Source organism: Anguilla rostrata, chromosome 6 (genome assembly GCF_018555375.3).
Source record: "Anguilla rostrata isolate EN2019 chromosome 6, ASM1855537v3, whole genome shotgun sequence".
Taxonomy (NCBI): Eukaryota; Metazoa; Chordata; class Actinopteri; order Anguilliformes; family Anguillidae; genus Anguilla; species Anguilla rostrata.
In genome coordinates this window covers 36,412,868-36,436,841 of record NC_057938.1, presented here as the reverse complement: position 1 = coordinate 36,436,841, position 23,974 = coordinate 36,412,868, and the positions used below count along the sequence as shown (strand labels likewise).

The following is a 23,974-nucleotide window of genomic DNA, read 5'->3' as shown; positions in this document are numbered from 1 at the left end:
TTTACATTGGGGTTCTCTCTATATTTGCACAAAAGGCACCTGAATGCTCACTGGGGCCCTTATGATGTCAGGCACCTTAGAGCCCACGTGCTCCGCCTCCTGCTGTCTGCGCCCTGCCTCACTGGCCATAGTGAGTACGTCACATGACATACTCTAACAAAAGTTTACAGTGTGCCATCTTTTCATTTTATCCTGCAATCAACGATCTTGCAATAGTATGTCTTGTGGTACTCCTCGTTCGTGTAGTCAACAAAATCCACCACCGGACCAGGTTGCAGTTCTGAGCAGCCCCCACGCACCCCGCCACCTCCAGACCGGCTCACCTGTTCTACACTCCGGGCCCATCCAGCCCTCCATGCAGCCCCTGTTCCCGAACTGGTCGCACACGTAGTGGCCGAAGTAGTCGTCCCGCGGCCGGCACTGCTTGTTGCACTTGCTGCCGTAGTAGTTCTCGTCGCAGCGGACGCGGATCTTGTACTGGAAGCTGGCGGTGGCGCCGTTGTGCGGGATGGCCTGCCAGTCGGCCCCGGGGTTGATCATCCCCGTGTGGGTGCTCCTCTCGATCAGCAGACGCTCATCTGGAAAAGGAGTGGGGAGCAGGAAATGTGTCAGCAGTCTTAATTCTATAGTACCAATAGCACCCCCCCCCCTCCCCCTCCCAGTACCCCTATTAGGCCAACTTCAGTGTCATTCCAACAAAGACACACACACACACACACACACACACACACACACGCACACATATATGCGCGCACACACACACAACACACAGAAACGCAGGTAGCAGATCCTGGGACCGTGTTCTGGTTCTTAAAATGGGTCTCTCCCTTCGGGGGTGTGCAGAAATACCACTATCTGTAGCAAGAGCGCACACGCTGATGTGGGTGAGGTTCTGCTCATCCGGAACTGTTATTTAATCCGTTAAGCGTTGCCTTATGTCAGGAATATGGCGATAAATGCATATGAATGCATGAATCACTTTTTTCATAATGTCATTAGTCAAGCTTGGGATGAAAAAGGTAAGCAAACGACAGACAAAAGCATCATCGGTGGTTTCTGAATAAGTAAATCTGGCTCAGACATGTCCTTACCCCCCCACCCCAACCCCCCCTCAGGGAAACCCCACCCGAGGCTAAGCGGAAAAAAGAAAGGGGGACAGGCAGAGACCGCAGGAGCCTACGCTTTTCCCCTAGGGCAAAAACCAAGTGGCACCGCCTAAAGTCAGGGAAGCATCGTCAACCGGAAATTAGCCCCATACACCCCCCCCCCCCTCACCCCTAACTAACACGCACGCACGCACACAGTGGATAAACACGCTAATAAAAACGGGCTTAAATCTCTCATCCTCCTATTAACCCACAGCCTTTCACTGGCTCCCCAGAGCGTGAGTGGATTGTAAGTATTTGCTTTTAAGGAGTTTATATAAGAAAGAAAAAAAAACAACTTAACACAATGCACAAAAGCAGCGTGGGGAGGTGGACTGGCTGGGGACAGCAGCGCGCAGCGGACCGCGAATGTGCCAGAGCGTGACACGGAGCTTAGGAGCAACGCAACGCAACGCTACGCCTCCGGTCGGAACTCTCACCCACAACCCCCCCCACATCCATCAGCCGGACCGGCAACGGAAGATGGAGACGGCCTGCTTTCCGTAATGACGGAGATGGCGTTAGGCCAGGGCCGCGGTGGAAAATGAGCAGGCCCGGAGTTCACCCACCTTTATTTAACCGTCACGGCACCGCTTTATACACACGGAGGCATTCAAGTTAAGTCAAGTCAAGTTTATTTATAAAGCACATTTAAAAACAACAGAAGTTGACCAAAGTGCTGTACAATGAAAATGAAAGGTATAAAATACAAAGACAGACAGACAGACACACACACACACACACACTCAGTGAGATCAAGACCAGGTTTTTTCACATATGCATAACAGGAAAAATTTACAGCAAATATACCTGTGAAACCAACAGAGCAGCGCAAAAATTTAATGACAGGATGGGAAATGCTTCTGTACGGGCAAAATTTGATGGAACCGCAATAAAACCACGGTTGCCCGAGCATGTCAGCAGGCCGCCACAATCACACAACCACGAAACGGTGACCAGCTACATTGGCTGGACCACACTTCATTTCAAAGCCATTTTGAGGACATGTTTGTAACCAAACAAAAGAACACACAGTATCATAATTCCCCACAACCTTTAAAAATGACATTTCAGCATTTTCCAGATGAAACACTGAAGCTATCGGTGAATTAGCAGGGTCAAGGTCTAGACAATCGTGTGAATCTCATGCCCAGACCCCTGTTTTGCACAGACCTGACACACCCACTGCACAGCACAGCAAGAGAAAAATCTCTGATAACCAAGGGCACTTGCAATTTTCTAAACCCTGCAGTGGACTGCCCCATTCCCTGCATACAAACACATATACACACACACACAAAAGTGTGCACACACAAACATGCACACAAAGATGCATGCACACATGAACACACACACACACACAAGTTTGCACACAAACATGCAATGAACACACACACACAGAGGTGTGCACACACCAACATGCACACAAAGATGCATGCACGCATGAACACACACACAGACACCCACACGCACACGCAGACACACACACAGACACACAGACACGCACACAAACACACAGACAAACACTCACACACACACTCGTCACAATGCGGGAGGAATTCAGTAAGAATAACAGAAATAGCCGGGCCGCTTCCTGGTAAAGAACAATGGCGTGCGGCTCGCGTCGCTGTTCTGTTTCGTGTCCAAACACGGAGCCGTCCAGCGGGCTTCCTGCCTGCTAAGCAGAGCGCCGCAGGCCCTTTCCTGAGACCCCGGGGGTGGGGGGGTGGCGTACCTTCAGCTCCCCCCCCCCAATCCGTTCCCCGGCCTTTCAAACACGCGCCCGCATTCCAGCCGGGCTGCGGTCGCAAAAGCCCACTGCAGCGGCCGACAGCCGCCTGGGCCGTAGTGAGCCAACAGACGGTACCAGCCGGTAATTAATAGCGTAATGATGAGGTGAGTCAATACCTTTTTATAGCCAAAAAATGCACGCTACCGGCTCCGGCTAACCGTGTCGCGCGGCTCACAAGCGGCGCTGGTTACCGCAAAGGCAAAATCTCGGGTGGGCCTCTTTTTTTATTCTTTTTATTGTTTTTTTATGGGCTTTTCAGCTTTGTTGGACAGGATAGCGTAGAGAGACAGGAAGAACGGGGAAGCGAGAGGGAGTGACGTGCGACAAAGTTCGCGCGGTCGGACTCGAACCGCCGACGTCGCGGATCGTAACGAGCATGCGGACAGCGCTCTACAGGCTACGCCACGAGACACCCCCCCCCCCCCTCAGGTGGGCCTTTTTAAACGAGATCCTGTGCAACTGACGAATACCGTGACATCACGCAAGTCTTCTTTAATTCGAGTCCGGCCGCGAGCTCCAAGCAGAGGGGCCGCGCGGAGAACAGGAGGTTAACGCGGAGCTGTAAATCACAGCACGGTACGGGCCAGCCCCTCACGGCGGCAGCAGCCGCTATCATCGCGGCCTCCCTCCCGATCCGCAGGACCGCTTCCCATTACCGTCCAGTTGCTGCAAAGCAAACACGCTGGAAACTTCGCGGGAAGACACCTGCTTTGCGGCTATATTAAGTGCGCATTCTACGCTACTAGCCTTACATAAAAAAATCTCCCCCGCCGCTCGGACAGTTCAGCCTTACGGGAGAGCGGGAGCGCACGGGAGGAGAGCGGGGCATCTCGGCGTAACCAAAATTCTTTGCACGTTCGCTTGTGCGTGTAAAAATAATAAGATGAAACAGTCATTAAAAATTTAAGCAGCGAGTCATTTCTCAGCAACAGGAAGGGGGGTGGGGTGAGGTGAGTGCTGTTGTGCCACTGCAATGCAGAAGAGGGAAGACAGTGCATGCCAAGCAGGGGCATCCTTGCCAATCACGCAATGAGAAGTCCCACCCGACAACCCCCCACGAGAGCTCGTTCGTGTCCCACCAATAGGTGACGAGCACACTCAGGGCCACGCCCGGTTTGGGCGGATAGACACGCCCACCGGCCGAATGGATTAAGTACAGCAGAGGGGTCAGGAACAGGTCGCACAGCTGGAGCGGAGTTAGCCGCCGCGGCTAACGCGGCCACGAGCGGTTCAGACGCTTTTCCGCGTCGGCGCACCGGGGCGTGACCCGCGCAGGTACAGCCGAGCGCCGAGCGCACGATAGGGGAAAAACAAAAAATTGCCTGGGGGGGTTGGAAATGTCGGGACAGCTCCCCAGCTTTTCGGAATGACGAACCGTCGGCAAACGAGTCGCCGCTCCGGGGGGAGAAACCCCACCCGTGACGCGCCCCTTCGCGGAAAACACGTCCTGCGCGGAGCGTGCCGACACCACCGCACGCCCGTCACGGTCCGTCGCCGCCCCTCAGTTCCGTTCGAGCAGCTGCCTGCCCGCAGGAGAACTTGCCGGCCTTTGATATTCTTCCAGTCCGCCATGTACCGCGATTGTGCAACACTGCAGTGCACCCACCCCCCATACCACCTCCCCGTGAAGCCTGACAGGCGTTTGAACTCTCGCGTGCATTTCGGGCGTGGAGTCCACTAAGAATTCCCCGCGCCTAAATCTAGCCCGTCCAGCACGACAACCCCGCCTCCCCCCCCCGCCCCCCCCAACACCACTACCCTCCCCTCTAACCCCGATGGGTGTGGCAGTGGGAGGTGCACCTACCGCTGAGTGTGTGGTTGTCCCAGTCCCAGGCCTCCAGCATGAGGGTGTACTTCCGCTGCAAGGGAAGGGGAGAGGAGAGTGAGAGAGGCGTGACATCAGCGTTCCGCCCCAGCTGGGACCACACCTGCTGATGACCACAGTAACACACGCCCAACTACTCATTATTACACACGACCAACATCACTGCTGGTCCAAGCATTGCAGGGTCTGTCATCCTAAAAAGTATTCAATATAAAACATCTACAGTTGTAATCCATAAATAAAGTGCAAAAACAGCGACATGTTACAAATTCTGTCATATTTCTTATTATGCAAACATTTCAGCCATTGTTTATAGATAAATGATTACAGAACCATAGAAATATTGTTCTGAAAAACAAATGTGATATTCTGTGATATATTCAAAATAGCACAGAATGCTTCGATATCTCAAGTACCCTATTTAAAATAAATAAATAAATAAATAAATCGGTGTATGATTTTAATTTGACTCAAAATATGCAGTGAAAACCTGACTACATTTGCACCATTCACAACATGAAAAAGGGCTGGGTGGGATGGATTTTGTGATTGGAGTGAAACCAGAGTGGGGCTGGAACTGAACCACCAAGTGGTGATTCAGGGTGATGGTGAAGAGGTGGATGCTTCATCGGCTACGAAACTGTTCCCGAGATACAGGGCCATCCAGAAATGCAGGCCGGAAACAAAGTCAAGCCCAAGGGGAAGCCCTTAAAATACAGTATTGTCCCACTACTGCAATTCAGTGCCTAATTACACTATGCCACATACTGGGGGGAGCCTTCTAATGAGCCATTGGTCCACCTTGGGTTCTGCAGGAGCTGTGGGGTACTGTGCCTAAAGCAAAGGTGCAACTGTGGAGTCCGAGTGGACAGACAATCCTCAAGCGCCTCTTGTTCTTCGGTACTTAAACCTCACTCCACCTTTCCCAAAGCAACATTTAAGCACCTTTGGAGACATGTCACTTAACGAAAGCCTTTCAATGAGACATTAAACCAAGGTCCTAATCCATTCATACATTAAGGACCCAATGGCACTTTTTGAAAAGTTGTTAAGTTCCCCACAAAACATGTTTTTGGTAACACAATACTTTGCATATCCTATCCACTTTGATTCCCAAGACGGTCACTACCAAAAGTTAAGCTACCCGGTCGAATAAAAGGTCAAATAAATATCATTATCGTGAGAGCGATTTCTTTAGCTGGGCTGACCACACCACAGCAAGTGTGAAAATGCAAGAAAACCCTTTGCTCAGCAGGGCAACTGACTACTCAGTCACGCGATACCCCCGCGATGGGCGCGAAGCACACATCGGAGCGCGAGAGTGGGATTTTAAAACGGTCTCTCTGTAAGGCGACCCATGTGAACCAGTGACCTACGAAGGGCGCGGTCTGAAAAACGGTACCGTGCGTTTTCTCCCAACCACCACAAATACGTGCGCGGTCACTCTGACCAAGGTCAGCAATGAGGTCCCACATTCTGAAATGTATGCGTTTACTGAAACCGGGTCAATTCTCACCAGCGAGAGTGCGGTCGCCATTAAAACCGCCTGAGTGCCGTGCACCAGAGCCACGAGTGAAAGGGGACAAGAAAGAGGGGGGCTATATTGGGGTGTGTGTGTGCGTGTGCGTGTGCGTGTGCGTGATGATGTTAGGGCAGAAGCAAGCTGAAGGGACAGGGTCCAGACTGGGCCTGTACATTGGGCAGCACAGAAAAATCAGCCAAGGATTAAAAGGAGTTTTATGGCTGTCTGGTTGCACCAGTCTGACCAAGGTGGGGGGGGGGGTAGTGGAGGAGGCTGGTCTGGCTTGACGATAGCAGATGCTTCTTAAAAAGGGCGATTATGGGACGAGGGCTCAGATCATCCTGTCACATGCAGCGTGGGGGTTGGGGTGGGGGGTGGGGGGGGGGGGGCGGGCGGTGTGGGGGTCCTGACCTCACACTCTGCGGCTGATTAGCTGGATTAAGTGACAGCTGCCCAAATGGCCGGGGACGGAACAAGACAGGAGGGTCAGCGACCGCCTTAAACTCACCTTCCCGGAAGAGCCTAACCGTCGTCTCCTTCACCCGGGAAGGTACATTCTACAGCTTCAAAAGAGTGCCGCTACAACACTGCTACAACTGTTTTCAGCAATGCCAGTGTTGTGTGACTGGACGACCTTATCACACCCTCACCCGAGGAGCCGATAGCAGCGATTATTTATAAACACCGTCTGGGAACCAGAAATCAGGGACCACTCCACGAGGTGTGTGGGGCCAGAAGAACCCCCCGCCTCTAAACAAACCCCTGTGACCCTGCACTGCACACCTCCGCCCACCACGCTTATCCCCGGCACCCCCCACCACCACCACCACTACCACCCAGCTTCAGCCAATCACACTGCTGTTCCTGAGGGAACACAATGCACAGCATTTGTTATAGAGCAGCAGCATAGGAATACCAGCAGCCTGATTGGGAGGCTCAGTGCCCGGACAGGACCTCTCTCACCCTGGTGATATCACCTCCTGTATACAATGATGGAAGCCCTAACATACGGGAGGGGGTAGGAGTAGTAGGAGCCTGAGCGCCTACTACTAGACATTTGAATCAAGTTTTCCTCACGAAGATCAGAATAGTTTCACTTCTATGGGCTGGTGGAGGTGGGCGTGGGTGTGGGAAAGGGATTATAGGGTTGGGTGCTTTGATGAAAGAAGGGACCACAGAGGCTATGGTACCTAATGTCTCCTGGGACCTCTAATCATGCTCACACTGCACAACCTTTGTGGCCCCAAAGACAACACACAGAAAGGAAGTAGCTAGAGTTCTCCATACTAAGGATTGAGGATCCTGCTTCACTGTAGGTCTGAAGCATCCTTAACTTATTTCCATTTCAGCCAAGTTTCCAGTAGTCCTTTGTGACTTAACGCTGTGAAAAGTAGGCTTTTTGGAGTGTTTTTTTTCAAATTCCAAGTCAGTGTTCTAGAACTCCATTGCTTTTAGTTACCAGTAGGGATTGTTAAAGCAGCATTAGAATGTTCAGTTAAGAAGGTTCTGAACACCTATTTGTCAGCGTACACCTTAAAGGGTTAAAGGGCTGGGGGGGTGGGGGGGTTAATATTACAGACTGAATTACACACAAATTGGGTTCCTTTGGGGCATTTATGTCAGGAAAAGGGAAACTCTGCCCTGTGGTGACACAATTCGCACAGTAGAAGCATTTCCTTCCTTCCCATTTTCCTTATCAATCTCGTAAAAAAAAATTACCAAATAAGTCCAACTACACAAATACTGTGTTTGAAATACCGCCTACATGGGACTGCCACCTGGTACAATTAATGTACCAAAATCCATTCCACTGTAGAGACATATTGGAAATCAAAGCCACAATATTTCCTCAATAAATATTCATTTGAATATTTATTTCACTTCTATAAAGTACAGGTACGCCTTCTCTTATAGATACTCTTGCATATGTTGAAAAATGTCGATGACCTTACTCTCTGACCCCGACTTCCCATCCCTCTCTTCTTTCATCAATCGCTCCTACTCCCTCTCTACCGCCCTCCCTCCCTCCCTCCCTCCCTCCTTCAGCTCTAGTCTCCCACATGACCCAGCAGCGTTAAATGACACAGCTCCTTCCTGGCCGAGCGATACAGAAGACAAGGACATCATTCCCGTCACCCCTGAGACTCCGCCCCCACGGGGGAAGCCGTGACCTTATCAACGCACTTCTCACCGCCACATCCCATAAACAGCGCCTGGACGGTCCTATCAGGGTGGAGGGCACAGAGGCTCAGAATCTCTCACAAAACGCTGCCGGGACATGGCAGCCACAAACCCCCACCCTAGTAAGCACCCATTTTTCCTTATTAACAGTTCCACTATGGCGTTCTTATAAAATGAACTATATAAGCTTTGCCATTTTGCATCAGAAAATATGTCATGCCAAGATTTCTAAATGAAATTAAAAAAAGAAATTGATGGAAAGATGGGAAGGACAGGTAAAGATAGAGAAAGAAAGAAAGAAAGAAAGAGACAGAAAGAGAATGAGAGAGAGAGCAAGAGAGAGACAGAGATTGATGGAAACCAGGACCAGACACCACTATAAGGGAGACAGGGGTCAGACTCCTCTTCCGGTGTTCAGGGAGTAGGTTGCACAAAGACAGATCCAGATATACAGTATAACCCATGACTAGCTAAGAACACCTTTTGTTAAAATGACTCCACATTCTTATAATTCACCCAAGAAAGGATCGCTACCATCCACTGGCTGTTCCTAAAGAAAGGCACTTCACCAAACCTTACCACCCCTGAAAGCCCCTGTAAATTCAAATGACAGCCAGTGATTTATTGCCCTCTGACTGACAGGAGGTTTCCCCATTCATCGCGTGGAGAGTAAATCGCTGCCAGTAATCTTCATTAATCTTAAACGTCACGTCAATCCTGGCTTTCAGACTTACGGCAAGTGGGGGGTGGGGTGGGGCGGCGGTCAAGACATCCTCAGAAGCAACCTTCAAGTGCAGATCGACACCGACGCCACGAGGCCAATCACAGGAGGCCATAAATGTTCCACCTTCAAGTGCAGCCTGACACCAATAAAGCTAGGCCAATGACAGGATGTTCTGCACCATGTAGCTCCTCCCACTTCTCTACTTAATAAAGAGATGGAACACCACAGCGTAGCTCAAAGAGCACTTTACCAAATCAGGGAAAAAACATTCTCTGGCCATTGTGTGCAGTCATGAAAGAAATGTTGTTCCAAGGCTCAATGCTAACATTTTCTATAAAGAGCTCATGTTTCTCCTAATTTTTTTTAATTTAGGAGCAAAATAATGCATCCCAATGATGTGCTCCTAAATTATTTTTCCAGTTAGCACACCTCAAATTTCAGGAGCAAATCCACCTAAAATGGGCGCAATGTAGAGCCCTGTGTTTATTCTGAAAGAGGTTGAAGCAGTTTAACCAAAATGACAGCCTTTCACTGCTACAGGCATTACACACACCGTGTGTGTACATCTTGACCAACGATGTGACAATATGTGCCTGTGAGTGTGTGTTTGTATATTTCCATATAATGTCTTGTGTCTAAATACAGTAGGTACACTTGTGCTCATGAACATGTCCATCAGTGTTAGTGTTAGTGTGTGTGTGTGTGTGTGAGTGCATGGATTCACGTACACAGTACATGTCTCGGTGCTGGTCTCCGCATGACTCCTCGTTTCATTTGATCAGGTTTGTTTCTCACACATGAACGACACTCAAAACCCCCACGCCTGTAATGTACAGTATCACAGCCTGGCCCACCCCAGACTGGCCCAAGCCGAGACTCTGACTGACAATGAAAGCTGGGGGACGGCCTCGGTGGGCCAGACACCCCAGCGCCTACGCAATCAATCATCCGCCAGCGAGGGAACTGGGAGCTCTCCGCGCCAGGGGGTGACAAAGGTCCCCGCTGCAGGCTCTGGGGAGGGCAGACGGGTCATTCACATCCATCTTCTCCACAGCACATTCAATATAGTGCAGCCATCAACACACTATACCATCACACACACGCTCTCAGGATACGCTCGCTCTCAACAACCACGGAACACTCACTCTCATAGGTACAGAATAGCCAAAGAACAAAGACAAAAGACAAAGTTGCTAAAATATAAGCATGCAACAATAATTACAATTGCATAAACATGGATTGATTCTAAACATTTTCTTCAAAAGCAACGTACTGGATCTAACCACTTAATAATGAATGTGAATAGATCCTAATAATGATCTAAAAGAGTCACATAATGATAACAAAAATTGTAATTATTCTTCAATCTGCTATGTTGTACACCAACACAGCCTACCTTTCCTTTCTGACAGAAACTGCTGGCAACATTTCTATAGTAATCGCTTAAAGTTACACTAATAAATGTTGTGGAAACAACGAGAGTGCATAGAAACAGTAAGCTAGGAAACCACATTGCTTAAAAATGCAGTTAGTAGATACTTCCTTCTGCAGAAATTACTGTAAACCAATCAAGCAGCTTGTGTGTGTGAATAAACACCAAACACTTCCACACCATGCAAAATGCACCATCTGTACACACACCAAGCTTTCAGAATGTCGCTGCAACAGAGGAGATCACTGGCTATGAAAAAAAATGAAAAATACTCAAACTCCATTGTGTACAACCAACAGGGTCTGAGGTTTAAACGCAGAGGACCGCATAATGACCATATACATGCACAAGTACACAGCCATACACATGTTTTCTTGTCGTTCTTCCAGCGTTCATCCAAACTATATATATTACAGCACAGTGAGCTTATATGGTGCAAATGCTTTATGCTTGGTTTCAATTCTTAGATTTACTAGCCTTGAGTGAAACATGCAGGAACACTCACTTAGTTTACACTACTATCTAGAGGCTTGAAATCCCATACATTGCGCTTTGCTTGGTGACAAGAAATGTATTCACTATTTATATTGTACCAAATGCTAAATGCTTTACATACAGTAAACATCAATGAAATAACAATAGTATAAACATACTTCCATACACTACAGCGTTAAACAGCCAGGGTAGTGTAGTCTTTAAGGGACACAGGAGAAAGAACGAAGTAGTCCTGTTAGGCTGCCTTCAAATGTATGCCTGTTTTAATATACACATGAGAAGCATGCAGCAAGTAGACGTGTGAGGCAACAACACAAGCTCCCTCTCAGCTCAGACTGGGAAACGGACCCCGGTGCGGACATCGCGTCATTTGGCGGCCACGTCTACACCTGAGTGCTCTGGGGCTTTCCAGAAAATTGCGGCCTCTTTCCAGTGGAACCGAGAGAAGACACCTAAGCCATGAAGGGAAACTAAAACCCCACAGGAGCTTCCAGGCGACAACTAAGGGACGCAAGGCTTCAGACAACGATATCCCCTTCACCAGGAACCAGCACATCACTGCTTTTAGCATTATTAGTAGCCCAGTGAGCTGTGCTTCACACTATCCAAAAGCCTATCCCCATAATGACCAGCAAATTGGCCAACGACAAGCATCCAATACCATCACCCCCATCTCCACATAACCTCTGTCCAGGGTCAGTGCATTTAGCCAAATGATAGTGCTTCTCCTGAAAGCATGGGCACAGAATTTTATAAAGGGCAGACCTTCCTTTATTTAAAGCATTTGTGCTTTCTGAAAAAGAAGAGCATCCAAACTCCATCCATCACTGAGTAGAGAATGCAGAGACACTGTGACACTGTGAAAAAAAACTCTACCCTTGTCCCAACACCCCAAATGCATTTAATTGATATGCAAAGAGGTCTTCCAAAATGACAAGATAAGAAAGGAACACCACTACCTTAATTGACTGAAAGCACTTAAAATGATTGATCCCTTCTTTTTGAACGCTTGCCAAAAATAAATCTTGGACCTCTTTTTTGAATTTGAGTTATATAGTAAGAGAGTGTAAAATGGTGTGCGTGTGTGTGTATAGACTGTTTCAAAGTTTTCAGTGTGAGGCTCAGCCATACAGGGCAAAGAAGAGGCCATTAGTTGGCTCTTGGGGGTGTGACCATCGACCAATGGCAGCCTGGAAGAATCTTCACCTTGCAACTAAAATACTGTTCCACCTCTTGGGGAGTGAAAAATGACTCCAAAGTTCCTGAATATTGAACTCTCAACTGGATTTCCCCGTGCCAAAGGTAAAAAAAAAAAAAAAATTAAAAAAAAAGGAAAGAATTCCAAAATGCATCCCGTGAAGGAAATGAATTATGGGTAAATGAACGCACAAAATTCCTTGTCTTGAGTCATCGTTAAGAATGTAATTTCCTGACAGGCTACCCGCCCAGCCCTCCACATTTCCATGACTAATGTATTCCAAGCAAAGGCCTTGAAGCATCCTTCTGTCCATTACTTAGTCTGGCTTATAAAAAAGATTATATATATGTTGCACTCTGAAACAAGAGGCTTTTTGTTGAAGACAGAGGCACAGGCAACTAGAGCAGAATGTCCCTCTAACCTCAGACTTCCTGCCCACCCACAGAGGGCATACACAGCAAACAAATCAGCGTGGATGTCATAAATGTCATATTGTAGTATCAGGATGTTCAGGAAGTCTGCATTCAGAGGGCTAATGTTTCCCCCAGGCAACTGAAAACAACCCTTTGGTGAAAAATCCCTTACCATGGCAGGACCTGGGCCCAGCTTCACGAAGCAGGATTACTGAGTTAGCTGAATAACTGCACAAAAAAAACCATGAACCTTCCCAAATCTGGCACATCAACTGAAGCAAAAAGAGCGGTTCCAGTCCAGAGGCAGTTGGCAGCACCAAAACCAAACACGGATAAGGCAATAATCATGCTATGAAGCACTTATCATTACTAACTGATTAATATAGTGGTCAGTTATCATTGCTAACCAATCAGTACAGTGGTCAGTCACCATTACTAATCGATCAACATAGCAGTCAGTTATCATTAGTAACCAACCAATGTTGTAGTAAATTACATTACTTATCAATCAAGATATAAGTCAGCTACCATTACTAAGCAATCAAAATAGCAGCCAGTAACTATTGCTAATCAATCAATACAGCGGCCAGTTACCTCTACTAACCAATCAATACAGTCTGTCAGTTACCATTACTAACTGATCAACAAAGCACAAGGGACTTGAGCATGTCATACAATATGTTGTGCTATCACCGGTGTAAAATGTGCAACATGTGAAATGAAAAAGTGATATTGCTTTCTAAAAATATCAATAAATATTCACCAGAATTCACTGGCATGGGATGCAAATGATGAGCCAGTGAACTGGAGACTATTAGGGTGAGCAGCGGGGGGGGTTAAGGGGGAGGGCAGAAGGGTGCAAGATAATTGGGGAGGAATGGACTGTTAAACAGTCTCCTAGCAACACCCAGCAAGCCTCCAATCAAGTATGGCTAAAGTTGTCATTCAACCTTGGAATGTGGAATGTGGTAGCCCTTTGCTTAAATGGGACTTTCCAACTGTCATTTTACCATCAACAGAAGAGTTCTTTTCACTGAGGACACCGAGGCCCTTGTTGACCATTCAGATGGGAGTGGTTTACTCTCTCTATGGTAATGCTATGAACGGGACAAGATCGCCTCAAAGCTTCAGTGTTGATTGCAACACGTCTAGCTCAGATAACCTCCGCTATACTACCGAGTACTGTTGACTCTACTTGCTGCTTCAGAATGCACAAAACTGTACCTGGACATCCCCAAACAGACATACACTGCTTAGCAAATGGCTCAAAGGTGCAAACCATACAAACAGCAACCGGTGTTCAATGAAAATACTGTTGGATTCCTGTAGTGTCGGAGTTCGGGCCTTGTGGACTGAGCCCAACAGAGTGAGAGAGGAACTGATGTAGTCCTGCGAATGCAGAGAACACCAGCCAAAGAAAGGAGCTGCCCACTTTCTGCTTCGTATTCGGTCTGGAACACAATTTTAAAACAACGTAGTCAAACAAATTCAACCATGGGCACTGCTCACTTGTCTCCAATAGCTGGAGACTGATTAGAAAACAAACTATTAAATGTTATTATGGTTATCATTTCTAAGGGGTTCAACAGAAAATCTGATTTGACTTTGGGAGGCAGCCCTATAGGGAAGAGAATATGTTAACCAGGAAAAGAGAGTTTTTGAATCAGCAGTGCACACTCCACCCCATCACACCAGAACAGCTTGTCTGGCACCAGTGGTTCAAGTATCACCATCCCCAAAAACCTTGTAGCGAAATGCAGTGAAATGAAGTGGCAGTTGGCAACAAATGGTTTTGGAAGACACACATGGCAGTCTGCCTTCTCCAGAATTTACAGGAGGATGAAGGAGCAAGGAGACTGGGTCACAATTAAAATCGGGCCCTCCAGATTGTAAGAAAAATAATTAAAATGAAAATAGAATAGGTGCCATAAAGAAAAAAAAACAATCATACATGCTCAATAGTTCATATCCAGTTAAAAAAAAAAAAAAGTCAAGGACGTAGCTTGAGAAGAGCCCAATTGCTCCCAGTTAAACTGGAGCTATGAGTAAATAATCCTCCAATTTTTAACACAGGGATCGGTATTAAATTTGGAGGATTTTAGCTCTGTGTGAAATACATCTTTTAGATGTATTCAGTTTGTACTTGGGTAATAATGATTATGCATACAGTCAACTATACTTTTTTAATATAATGTCATATGAAAATTGGTGTCAGACCAACGACTGGTAGTGGACTCAAAAGGAAGCACTCTATTTGTTGCTGTGGCATACAAAATGACAGTGATAGCCTGCTTTCCACAAAATTTAAATGTACACCGAACACATAAAATTTTTACTACCACATGCACGTAGAGAAAAGCGAACCAAATAATATCTAAGTAACGGATCTCTTTGTTACCACTTTGATTTATTTAAATATTGAAATTATGATCATGCGTATTTTATCATGCATGCCCTACTGCACGTTAACCTTACAAATAGACGTCGCTTAATAGCCCGCACATAAAACATGAGCAAAAAAGGACTGAATGTCGGGCGTCTTGAGGAACAGACCTCATATGTAAAAACAGAAAATAAATAAATTAAGCTTGTCCGACAGGTGGCGGCCCCACTATCTGTAAGAGGTGCAAGATATCTCTTTACAATACACTGCAGATGGAGTTACAGTGAGCACACACTGAACGGATGTCGAAGCAGAAGGAAACATTCCACCGGCAATTTCATTAGCCTACAAGGAACAGACTAGAGGCGTAAAGGCGAAAAACAGCACAGCTGCGAAAAACGAATTAAAGAACATTTCACCGCCCAAAGCCCTTTGCGCGATGGTTGGAGTTGGGTATTTTTTAAATTTGGAGATAATTCACTTCTAACGCGACCTACCACACACCTGTCTACCCTTAACCCATCTCCTCTGGTAAAACATTGTATAAATTAACTTTAATAAACAAATTAATTAATTTTCACCAGTTTTATATTAGCTGACTGCCGAGCAATGGCAAAACTCCAGAACCCCGACAGGGATTCGGTTACCAATAACAGAGTAGTTCCACTCACTGTCGACAGACGCTCGAATGACAGGCTCCATGCACGCGCTCAACGCTTTGCTGGGCACCCGTCCAGGGTTGAAAGTGAATACCACAGCTACAGAATATCTCTAGTGTGGTGCTCTCCTGCAGCACCTTGGTACTCGCCTTTGCCGCTTATTTCCTACCTGACACGTACTCTTCCAGCAATGTCAGCGACAAGGGCATTAACCATCAGATTTTAGTGCAGTATTGCGTTTTTTTCTCTCCGTGTGGAAGTGTGGTTTATAAGAATGTAATGTAAGATAAATTCTAATTCATATTTGCAAGGCATAGACGTAATATGATTATATATTTCTATATTCAGATACAACCAAATCGTATCAGGTCCCTAGCAATTTGGACTACCGGTAAACACGCTCCCCATCCGCAGGGTAAGTCGCGCGCACTTCACGCGCCATTGTGCCCGCTGGGCGGTTTGGCACAAGCAACCGGCACGAATTTTCCTCCGGGACGGTAGTCACCTCATTTGCACTGCACCACTCCACGCTGACAAGGTAGCAGTTATTTGTCAAACTAAAAACTAGTTTCCTCTTACTGACACTGAAGCTCGTAAAGGGTGATCGAAAAGACACGAGATGAAAGTACTAAGCACATCTATCAAAGAATAAACTATACATAAAAATTCATGAATGGATTTGTAGTTTCTCTCATGGGGTTGATTACTGTTGGAGTATAAACTGGTGAACCACTGATATTCGTCCTCTACTGGGACTGTTTAGGCAGGCTATTGCCCGCATTATCATTCCGAACATGTAACAATACCTTACATCAACCAGAAGCCCTCTACATTGAATGGCACTCAATTCGGCCAACTGTCAGCGACGTCAAATAATGACATCGACATTATATACAATCAATACTACGGAACTTGAAATAACGTAACAGAGAGGGGCTCTCCACTTTTATAGAAGGCAAATACATTTTCAGCGTACATGAATATTGTTATCTAATGCGCAATGCCATAAGACAAACATAGGCCATAATAAATACAAATAAAATGCACTTACCGGCCAAGCAAACAGGAACGGGATAACAATCTTTCCAGCATCGTTCATTTTATTTGAATTTGTTTTAGTATTTTTAAAAGAAAAAATATTTCCACCAAGGACGTCCGTATATTTCGTTCCGTAGGTGCACGTTCCGGTGAGTTTGACCTCCGATTGGTACTCCTTTAAACAGACTTTAAAGTAAGTATCGCACTCGTCCCGGGTACAGCGGAGATCCAGCGCGTTTCTTCGGCCGTCGCAGCACTCCCCGTCCGACAACTCACCGTTTACATTCTGTACACTAATCAGCTGCAGCTCGAAATAGCCGGAGGACTGGGACATCTAAAAATAACATTAAAATGGAAAATTATCCAAACTAAACAACGTGCATCCAGGAGCAATACACAGTACACAGCAACATAACATATCAAATATCAAAATCACACATCTGTTCTGCTCTTCCCGCTCAATGAAGCGGCGTTTAAGTGTTTTCCTTCATAAAACGCATTCACGGCACTATTCCGCCCTTACGTGGATGCATTTCTAGTAAATTAACACCACTTGGTTTGCCAATACGTGCAGAGAATTATTTAGAAACTGGGCTATTCGAAAACCCTTAAGATAACAGTTTTAATTACAACGCACTTTAATATAGCACATTTAACATGGAAATAACATGTGCATTAATACGTGCATGTCAGCACACTATAAATCCTGTTTAAACTTAAGTTATATTTCATGTTGACAGGCGGAAATGCGAGATCACATGCTTAAAATGAAATACGGCATCGTAATTGAACAAAACATACAAACAAGAACGATGTATTTGTTAAACGGCTGATCTAATCAATTCATGCACTCAAACTTTTGACTCGAATACTTGCACATAAATTTAACAAATTTGTGGTATTAAAACAGCTGTCCTTTTACCTTTGTCCATGACGTCAGCAGCAGCAACACTATTGAAAAGCAATTCGTAATCCTATTACAATTCCACATGCCTCGTATCAATTAGTGTTATCATGAAGGATAAACAAGGAGCAAAAAATCAAAACCAGCCGTTGACCGGCGACGGGATCCTCCGTTCCTGGCATGCAAAATACAAGAGGGTTCTTTTTTCCTACAGTATTTCCAAATATAAGAGAAGCATAGATGCTTGTTTGGGTACAATCGACGCCGCACACTGATGGTCCAGCCTAGCGCCTCTCCCTCAGTCAAATCACTCTACGCAACCGATCTGTTTCACAGCTAAAGGAAAGCCCAGAGTTGTGCCTGTGATCGACAGCTATGCGAACCACTCACGAAGCCGCGTTCTTGCACTTGTAGGAGGCCAGCCCTGAACCAACCAAAGGCACGGAGGCGGGGTATTTCTAAAAACTTGCACTGCTTCTGTTCAGTTTACCTTTAATATTTACAGTGGATATGTAAATAACATTCAGTAATAGATACTTGACAGGGTGCGCAATAAAGTGAGGGCCAACGCCTTACCCTCGCGAGCGTGCGTTTTCAAGCTTCAGTAAATCATAGAGCCCAAGAATACGCATGTGTTTTCGACTAGCGACCATTGACCGCACCACCACCCATTTATCAGGCATATTTGACTTTTTTGGTTTATTCTAATGAGGTTGTGGAGGTACATTGTTGACTTTGTTTTTAAATTGAAAAAGTAATTTTTATTTTTGTGCCATGATTTAAATATGCGGTTTAACACCTGTTGACGTTAGACAATGGTATTCAGCTACAGATCTCGCTTAAATGTCGTCAAAGGGAGCGAAGTAAACAACATTATTTTAACATTCCACATTCTCAGTAGTAAATTGAATATCTGTCAAAACATTGAATATTTAACGTATTTTAAGTATGCTTCATCCTTACTTTTTCGTGCAGAAATCCACAAACAATAGTCTCAACGGAATACTGAAGTAGGACTACAACCCGTAATGTCTTGTCAATGGTCTGAATGGAATATAACTGGACTCGGGAGTGTAGAACAACTGCAGAAATGTGACCGAATTTTATTGCCCTTTACAGAATATCGTCTTGGCCGTCAGCGCCCTCCTCAGTGCATTTGCGTTACTAGGGATGCTACTACGACTTGACTAGCAATTGTCGAGCGGCAAAAGTGACTTTGCAGTTGCCCACTTGTCTTACTAACTGTTCAATTGTTGTTTTGCAACACCCCTGTAAAACAATGGTTCTCAAACTCGGACCGCGGGAACACCGTATTGTTTCATAATTGTCTTCTTAAATTTACAGGTTTGGCTCATTATCATTTGATTTGTCTTTTAATTCTTCATTATCTACCATTATCTACAATGGTTAGTTTTAGTGGCCAGGTGTCCGCACTTTTTCCAATTAGGAGCCGAGTAATTCACCGGTCTTCAATTCATGGCATGCATAGCTAGTTTTGAGTTGTGGCTTAAGACGGTAATGCCCGAAAACATGAGAAGTGTGAAAATAAGAAAAATGAACAGCATATTAAAATACTGGGATTGCAATTGTGGTTGGAACAAAAACCAGCACCCACCGGTGTCCCTAGGACCGAGTCTGAGAACAACTGGTCAAAAACGTTATTACCCTAAAATATTCTGACTGGGTACGGCTAATAATGTGGCCTCGTTGATGTGCTGGTTAGATGACGTACTGAACCTGCGCAGGATTTTCCGCTGCAAGACTTCCTGAAATCCAACCTTTTTTCAAATGCATCTCTGACACCCAGTCTACATCGTCAATACATCAAATCACTAACAGTAGGCTGTAATTCCATAAGTGAATGGGTAGGCATACGGGTATTTCAAATTAACTGATCAGTCAGTCCTTATAAATGTTTTTACCACCCCTCGTTATTACTCCTTAAGTCTTGGCCTAATGCTAAAAGTCTTTATTTGTATTTTGTCCCTCTGTGGTCTTGGCTGCCAGATATTCTGTAGTGGCAGAGTGGTCCCAATCCAGCACTAAAGAGCCCTGCATCATGGAGTCCTCACACACAGAGTTCAGCTGATAAGCCCATGTCATTATCCCTGCTCAGAAGATAAGCTGCTGACAGAAGTGACTCACCTGCTGCACCTTTTATATGCTGCTGAAGAGTCAGGTGTTCTCTCAAACACAGAAGGGAATGATTAGAACTAATTCAGTCATAAAGGGGCAATGGAAATTTCCAGGAACTTTAAATTCTCACAATACAGTATATACTCTGGAGTATAAACAGTATCTACTTTTCATACTGTACATTCTATAGTATTATGTGGCTATATACAGTGTCTATATGGCAAATACACATGCAATGAGTGATCAGCATTGAGTCACATTTACGTTGATGTGTGTCTACAAGAGTAAGTCTGTAAATTAAAGCCTTGACATACTGCCCCAAACATCATGCTTTGAATGATTGAACCTTAACACTCAAATCTGCCTCCTCCAACAGACTGACAATCCCCTTTAAAAAATGTAGCCTGATTGATTCTTTGGTCTTTCCGACAAGCTACTCTACCCCCTGATAAGGAACATTACTATAATTTATAGTGGTGCTACAAGATTTGACGACAGATTTAAAAGTGCATAGTGACGAGCTAGGACCAACTCTGTATCATCAACTAAACTCACCCATTTTTTGAGGGAAGGATTGAAGGAAGTGGGGCGCAATACAGTATTTGTCCATAAAACTGGCCTCCTGTACATTGGCACCAATATTACGTTAGCAGGGTGACTGCTAACCTGTGCTGAAACACGTCAGGTGATCACAAGCTCAAACATAAGCCTGTTCTATTTTTCACAGGATTCATTCTTTGGTGGTCCATAATCCACTCTGGTTATGTGTGATTCAAAAATTCCTACTTCTTTTATCTCCATCCATCACCTATGACAGGAATTATGGGAAGTGTTTGCTGTTTTGCTCAGAAAGTTTGAATTAAACAGTAGCATGCGCTTTGGCATCCAAACCTGTGGAATTTTCCTTGGGGGGTGTGACGCACTCCTTGCTCCTTAGTTGGCGCAGAATAACGCATTCAGTGAAGTAATCTGGAACGGGACAAAAATAAGGCCTTTGGCCACAAATACCAAAGATGGGTTTGGCAAAAAGAGGGATGGTCATGCAGAAAAGAGCCTAACCCACACTGTGAAGTATGGTAGTGGATGCGTGATGTTGTAGAGCTGTTTTGCTTCCAAGGGCATGTATCGTGGATTCCATTAAGTACCAGATTTTAGACCAAAACTTTCCTCATTCAGGAGGCTAAGACTGGCTCTTAGCTGGATCTTCTAGCAGAACAATGATCCAAAATATTCCTCCAAATCCACATGACCACATAATAAAGCTTTTCCAATGGTCATCCCAGGCCCCTGATCTATACCCCACTGAAAACACTGAAGAGGAGCATCCACAAGCAAAGGGTTCTGAGAGAACTGGAAAGATCCATGGAGGAATGGTTTCTGATATCTTGCTGTGTGTTCTCCCACCTCATCAAACATTAGGCCTATAGGAGAAGACTCAATGCTGTTATCTAGGCAAAAGGTTGGTATACAAAGTGCTACACGGAGAGATTAAAATAATTGTGACATCTTTTATATGAGAAAAAAATGATCTTGTGTTAATTTTTTTTTGTCATATTACTGAGAAAACATTGATAATAAAGTAATTTTTTTTTACAGACATGTTTATTCATATTAATTGAAGGCGCCAACCATCCTGATAGTAGTGTATGTAGAGACCTAATGACAACAAAAGTTTCATTTTGGTGGAGAAATTCAGAAAAATGTGTCAGTCTAAAAAAGTAAATTGGATTAGCTCATCCAGGAAATCCTATGACTGACCCCTAACGATAGTGCGAGTACCCCTGTCTTTGGTTTTTCTTTCACTGGTCAGGATGTCTTTTTGGCTGGAGTCAGGGGGAGTGAACAGACACTGTGGATAGGTCCCTCCCTCCACCTACAACTTCTGGTATATCAGGAAGAAACAGGAAAACACATTTACTCCAGGATGGAGGATAGCCTGTCATCTACTTAAATTGGAATGGAATCATCAAAACCTGAACATTCCAGCCAATTTGGTACCCATATTCACTCATGATGCAATTTTTTTTCTGAGTGTCAAATTCACATTTAATTTATCTAAGTGAAATATCTGAATGTAAAATATGACTTAGGTCTGCAGAAGGCAATTGCATCATGGTTTGATATAACACAATGCTGTGAAAAAGTATTTGCCCCTCCTGATTTTCTCTATTATTGCATATTTTACATACTGAATGGTTTTAGATGTGTTTAAAAAATATATATTAGACAAAAGGAGTAAACACTAAACACATTTTTGAAATTATTATTTAATTTATATAATGAAAAAAGTTATCAAACGCCCATTGTGAAAAAGTAATTGTCCCCTTAGTGACTCAATCAAATAATTAGATTCAGCTGATTGAACACAGCCAGGCTTGATTGGAGCCAGCCCTGTTGAATACAAACCTCACTCATATTTAACCTTACCATCAGAGTGAAGTAGAAACCACAAAGTTTCTACAAGCATACTCTGACATGATCAAAGGAAATTCCAGAATAGATGAGGTGTTGAAATATGTTAATCTGGAAAGCGTTACAAGGCCATTTTTTTGGCAACGAAACACCACCGTACCGCAGTGAGAGCCATTATCACCAAATGGAGAACAATTTGAACAATGGGTGTTTGATAACTGTTTAATTATATATTTATCTACAGATCTGAAACCATTCAGTGTAGGAAATATGCAATAATAGAGAAAATCCGGACGGGGGCAAATATGTTTTCACGGCACTGTATATAGTTAAAACTAATAATAGATAATACTGCAATTTCAGCAAAACTACACATGGTCAAAATGTTTGTGTAAAAATCTGGCCTACGTCAGTTACAGTACATAAACGGCAAGTGTAAGAGAAGAAATAATCAAAAACCCAGTCCAAGCAAGTTATAAAGGTGTCACAGATAACATTCATGTCATTAGATTACGCACTGGATAAGTAAGCTGTGAGCTAAAGGGACATGATGCATTAGTGTGGAGTGTCTTTTGTACTGGGTAATTTAATAGAAAGGTTTAAATCTACTTTTAATTCAAGGCAAGGATGGAGCAATGTGGCACATCAACAGGAAATTTGATCACATTGGCTAGTAACAAACAAGGGACATTGCTTCAGCAACATTATGAGAACATCCAACTGTTAAATTTGTGGCAATGCATAAATTTGCAATTGAGGGAAAATACATTTTCCACAATTTGGTACCATGTCATGTCCATCATATTTAGATTTCTGTGGAATATTATTTGCCTTTTCTGGCGTTTAGCAGACACTCTTATCCAAAGTGACTAATCATGCAAACACAAATGCAAAGATCAGGGATCGAAGTGCAATAATTCCCCTGAAAGGAAAAGCAAGCAGTCCCAAGAAAACCAGCAAGTGCAAGAAGTGTAGACTTAATTGGAAATGTGTCCACTATTCTATTGAATACAAATCAAAGTTTATTGAAGCAAAAACAAACCTACACAAATTAGCATTAAGATGCATTAAATAAACAATGGCAAAGAACCACAACCCGGATTACCTGAAGCTGTAGAACAGAGGGGTCTGGCGGGTGTATGTGATCTGAGGAACTTCTGAAGAGATCTAGGGGCAGACACTTTGGAAGCCTAGTAGGCTAGCATCAAAATTTTAAATTTTAAGCGAGTGGAAAAAGGTTGCCAGTGGAGGGAGGGTAAACCACATGAACATCAGCATTCTGGATGAGCTGCAGGGCCTGGTGGCAGAGGATCAGTGCCTGAATCAGAATCAGGGTTGAGTAGGTGGAGAAGAACAGCAGATTCCCCCGATGACTGCAATGTGATGTTTGCAGTGTTGCCAATTTTGTCATCTAGCACCTCAATAAGGCTCACAGTAAAATGTTCTAAGTCAAATCAACTCTTACGGAATACATATGGTCCCAATTATACTAACATGTACATTGTTAGAGTTGAATTAACACTGGACATTTTAGTGTGCTTTTTGCACTATAAGAAGCCAACAGTGGTGTTGCCCATGATGAGACAGGGTTCACATGGGGGGAAAGATATGGCATCAATGTTGAGCATTTCAGTCTTTGACCAGCCATGAAGCTGGAATGGTGGGGATCAAGCAGGTTACCTCTTTCATCTTGAGGCCTCCTTGAAATAACCACT

The 23,974-nt window shown here is 44.8% G+C and overlaps 1 protein-coding gene across 6 annotated transcripts in view; it reads right to left on the bottom strand.

Annotated features, from left to right (window-relative positions):
* Positions 1-18,930, bottom strand: part of LOC135257045 (protein jagged-2-like) — a 38,244-nt gene extending 19,314 nt beyond the window's left edge. Inside the window, exons 1-4 of one of the 6 annotated variants that reach the window (XM_064339435.1) lie at positions 18,675-18,930; positions 16,821-17,141; positions 4,742-4,796; positions 324-578 (exon numbers count right to left, since the gene is read on the bottom strand). In XM_064339435.1, the coding sequence (XP_064195505.1) occupies positions 324-578; positions 4,742-4,796; positions 16,821-17,141 (631 nt within the window). In that variant the 5' untranslated portion in view covers positions 18,675-18,930. Of the gene's footprint in view, positions 1-323; positions 579-4,741; positions 4,797-16,820; positions 17,142-17,729; positions 18,123-18,674 lie in introns of those variants that run through there. The other 5 variants (XM_064339437.1, XM_064339438.1, XM_064339434.1 and 2 more) reach the window with 5 other exon arrangements.
* Positions 18,931-23,974: the final 5,044 nt, after the last annotated feature.